General features: G+C 43.0%; 1 gene segment (V, D, J or C); it reads left to right on the forward strand.

The window, feature by feature from the left end:
* The first annotated feature begins 284 nt into the window (after nt 1-284).
* On the forward strand, nt 285-1,744 carry LOC111747773 (immunoglobulin kappa variable 3-15-like). The segment is given in 2 exon segments: nt 285-312; nt 1,353-1,744. Coding segments are annotated over 2 exon segments (420 nt in total).
* The last annotated feature ends 2,613 nt before the right edge of the window (nt 1,745-4,357 follow it).

Consider the following 4,357-nt stretch of genomic DNA (forward strand, 5'->3'; position numbering starts at 1 on the left):
CCCTCCTGATAATATATACAAAGTAAGAGAAATGAAGTCTCACCTTCAAGGCTGAAGAGCTCCAGGCACACCGAGGCCCTCCATACCTGGAAAGAAACTCTTTGAAGAGTTGGCATTCAATCACAACTTTACAAGGAAATCCTGCTTGTTTTTTCCTCTCCATTTCCACAAATGATTCTAGAGCCCTCTTATCATGTCCTACCCAATGTGGGCATGAAAGATTCCACTTTCTCTTTGGTTCACACTTCCTTTGAGATCTAAGCCCTTCTGGACGCTAGCTCAATATGGGCTCCCTGAAGACTTTCGATACGAGTAAATTCGGGGCCTGCCTTCCATTTCTCTGGCCCTTCCATAGCCCTGGAATCTAATCTCAAGTGCTTGCAGTGTCTTTTAGGTATCCTTCAGGATACAAGTGTCTTCAGAGCTCAGATATTTTCTAGGTATAAATTTTTGATCAAACATCGAGGCAAAAATTTTCCATATTCTTCCCTTTCCTTCAATTTTTTTCCAGCTTTTTTTTTATTGTTTTACAAAACTGTTGTTTTAAGGAAACTAGTTCAACTTTTATGTAACCTGAACTGATTTAAAATTGTTTTTAAGTTAAAATTGAAGCTCTTCATTAGATTTTAGGTGTTTCAAGCAGTTGTGATGGGCTACTAACCTAAAGGTTGGCAGTTTGAACACACCCAGTGGTACCCTGGAAGAAAAGCCTGTCAGTCTGCTTCTATAAAGAAAACAGGCAAGAAAACCCTATGGAGCAGCTCTACTGTGTAACACATGGGTTGCCCTGAGAGTTGCAATCTACTGGACTACAAGTTTTCTTTTTTTTTTCCTTTGAGAGATTTTAGAGCTTCTATGACCCTGCTTTGTCTTTTCTAATCCATAAAATTATACTTTATGTGATATATTTGGCTCTTGAAGGACATTGGCTAGTTTCACAACCTGTCACCCATGTAATTTGCTTTCCATTCACTGACTGCTTTGCATAGGCCCCTCCAACACCAGGCTGGCTGCTCAGATACTATAAACAGGGCCTTTGCTATGGGAGCTGATCTGCATCAGGCAGGCAGGGACAGCAAGATGATGCCACACACTCTGGTCCTCATGTCCCTGTTGCTCTGGGCTTCTGGTGAGAAATGAAAAGTGTTTCAATCTCTCTAGAGTAGTATCTTTCTAGAGTTGAAAAAAGATTTTAACATAGAGTGGAAATGACAGTTATATGGAAAATGGAACCAATTATTTGCTGATATGTAATATCACTAAATGTTGTGGTATAAATGGTATATTTTAATGTATGTGTGAAAAAGTGTGTGTATACATGTATGCATGGTAATTGTCTACTCTGATCGCAGGTGCCAGTGGGGACATTGTGCTGACCCAGTCTCCAGCCTCTCTGGCTAAGTCTCAAGGAGAAACGGTCACCATCAACTGCAAGGCCAGTCAGAGTGTGAGCAGCTTCTTAAACTGGTACCAGCAGAAGCCAGGACAGGCTCCTAAGCTGCTCATCTATGGTGCATCGAACCGGGTATCTGGGGTCCCTGACCGGTTCAGTGGCAGTGGGTCTGGGACAGACTTCACTCTCACCATCAACAACTTCCAGGCTGATGATGCTGCAGCTTATTATTGTCAGCAATATAATAAGGCACCTCCCACAGTGATTCAGCCTCAAACACAAACCGCCTCCGGAGGGCTACAGGCCAAACGGTCTTCACTGCACCAGCTGCTTCCTTTCTGCTCAACCTGAACACGCAGGCTTCCTCTCTCTGACACAAAGGCCACATCTCCGGACTAATTCCTTGTGGAGTATGTGCAGATTCCAGGAGAAACTTAAGGGATGCGGCTTTTTATGGATCCTCTTTTGTGGGAAATTATAGAAAAAAGAATGCTCTGAAAATCTCTTGTAGGCTTTCTCAGGAGATTTCTTATCACAGGAACCCCCTTATTTTACAAGGATTGATCACATGACTTATTTGGGGAAGGGTCCAGTGAGTTTTAAACCCTGAAACATTAGTTCTTGTGCCTTCTTTACTCTAGAACAGTCTCATTTTAATTCTTTATTTTCCTGAACCATTTCCTTTCTCTGCAATTACCCCTCACAGCTCTGGACCTAACCCAGTATTAAATCGGAGCCCTACATGTTTATAATTTCCCTCACAGAAAGTGATCTTCCACTCTTACTTTTTCCTTCCATGGATTCTTTTTTTCCAGCCAAGCCTTCCTGGGCAATGTCAACGAAGGTGTTTCCTTGCTCTAAGCTCCATTTTACTGCCCTTTTCTCCTCTCTCCATTTCTCTCAGTGGCACTCATTCTTCCAAAGGCCAGTCCCCAACTCATTAACCATATCACTCTAGAAACGGGGGCCAGCTTTTCCGTGTTCTTTTTTCATTACTTCCTCTTTAAATTAACCCCTTGGGCACCCAAGATAAACTTTGTGACTGAAGAAAATCATGGTTCTTTCTTGTTGTTAGTTTCCATCTTGTCAGCCCCTGAGTCATGACAACCCAGTGAACAATAAGATCTGACTGCTGTCATCCACAGGATTTTCACAGGCTGATTTTTCAGAAGTAGATCACCAGGCTTTCATTCTAGCCTGTATTAATCTGTAAGTACTACTGAAACCTGTTCAGCAACCCAACAACAGGTATAGATGAAGTGTGGTAAATGATGCCTGAAGGTCCCTGTTCCTGTTTAAGCTGACAACCCAAATAGCGTTTCCAGTCAGTGTAGATAAGACTCTGACTGTCCCTGCAGCTAGGGAGGCTGTCTCTCCTTGGATACAGCAGAGATTCTGGCACCTATTCAGCAGGATCTACCCTCTGGAACGTAAAATATCAGACACATGAGCATAACCCAGAGATGCTGTGTAATCAGGGAGACAAGGAAGGTCAAACCAATGGTCTCTAACTGGGACAAGTGGACAGGCCTGGATGGCTTGTAGCATTTATTTGATATCTCATTTCAAAATGTAGGCCTATCTGAATAGGAGGATCACTCTGGAGAGAAAACTCCATGTCTAGGAGATGAGACTTCTGGGGCAGATAGAGGAAGTGTGCATGTCCAGGACTGGGGAGGAATGAAGCAGCTGGTGCAGTGAAGACTCACAGGCCTCCAGCCCTGGGAGGAGGCTTGTGTTCCAGGCTGAAGCACTGTGAGAGTGTAGCCATAATGTTGCTAACGGCAATAATCTGCCTCATCCCAAGCCTGGAAGCTGCTGATGGTGAGAGTGAAGTCTGCCCCACACCCACTGCCACGACCTCGGTCAGGGATCTCGGATGCCTAGTGGGATGCAACTGAGATAAGCAGCTTAGGAGCCTGTGCTGCTTCCTGCCGGTACCAGGCTAAAATGCTGCTAACACTCTGGCTGGACTTGTACTGATGGTGACCTTTCCTCCTGGAGACACAGTCAAGGAGACTGGAGTCTGTGTTACCATGATGTCCCCACTGACACTGCGATCACAGAGGGCAATTACTATACATACATACACACACTTTTTCATGTGTCATAGGCACGTTAAAATACACCATTTTAAATGTGCATTTCAGTGGAATATATGTCACACATCATTAACTGATTATTTACCACTACTTCCTAAAATCATTTTTCAGCTCTACAAAGAAACTTCTCTAAAGGGATTGAAATACTTTTCATTTCTCACTAGAGACCCAGAGCAATAGGACCATGAGGACAGGAGCCTGTAACACCATCTTGCTGCCTTCACCTGCTTGATAAAGATCAGCTCAGATTGCAAAGTCCCCATTTATGAAATATAAGCAGCCAGACTTGGCCTGGGGGGTCTATGAAAAGCCATCATTGAATATGGAAGCAAAGTGCACAGGCAGTCGGTTTTGAAACTAAGCAATGTACATCAAGAGCCAATGACTAGAAAACACAAAGTAGTCAACTTAAAAGCTCTAATATCAACTAAGAAGCTTTAAAACTACAAATATTAGCTTCTCCTAAGAAGAGTTTCTATTTGAAATAAGGAAAAAAAAAAATGAAATGAGTTCAAGGTCCCTAAATGATGGGCTAGTTTCCTGAGATCTACAATCCTGGTGAAATAATACAAAATGATAGAAATGTATAAAGGAAAGAACAGATGACAATGGAGAACTTTTGGTTCACTTTTTGGTAGTAATTTATGGCCAGAAAATGTCTGAGCTCTAAAGCCACTTTTTATCCTGAAGGACAGTTTAAGCTCACTGCATACACTAAAGATTTAGTTCTAGGGTATGTAAGATCCAGAGAAATGGAAGACAGGCCCAGAAATTACCCATGTGGGGAGTCCTCAGGAACCCTATGTTGTGCTAGAGCCAAGAGGGGAGGACTACAATCCCAAAGTCAGTCTGAAGCAAAGAA

The sequence above is a fragment of the Loxodonta africana genome, chromosome 15, assembly GCF_030014295.1.
Source record: "Loxodonta africana isolate mLoxAfr1 chromosome 15, mLoxAfr1.hap2, whole genome shotgun sequence".
Classification (NCBI taxonomy): domain Eukaryota; kingdom Metazoa; phylum Chordata; class Mammalia; order Proboscidea; family Elephantidae; genus Loxodonta; species Loxodonta africana.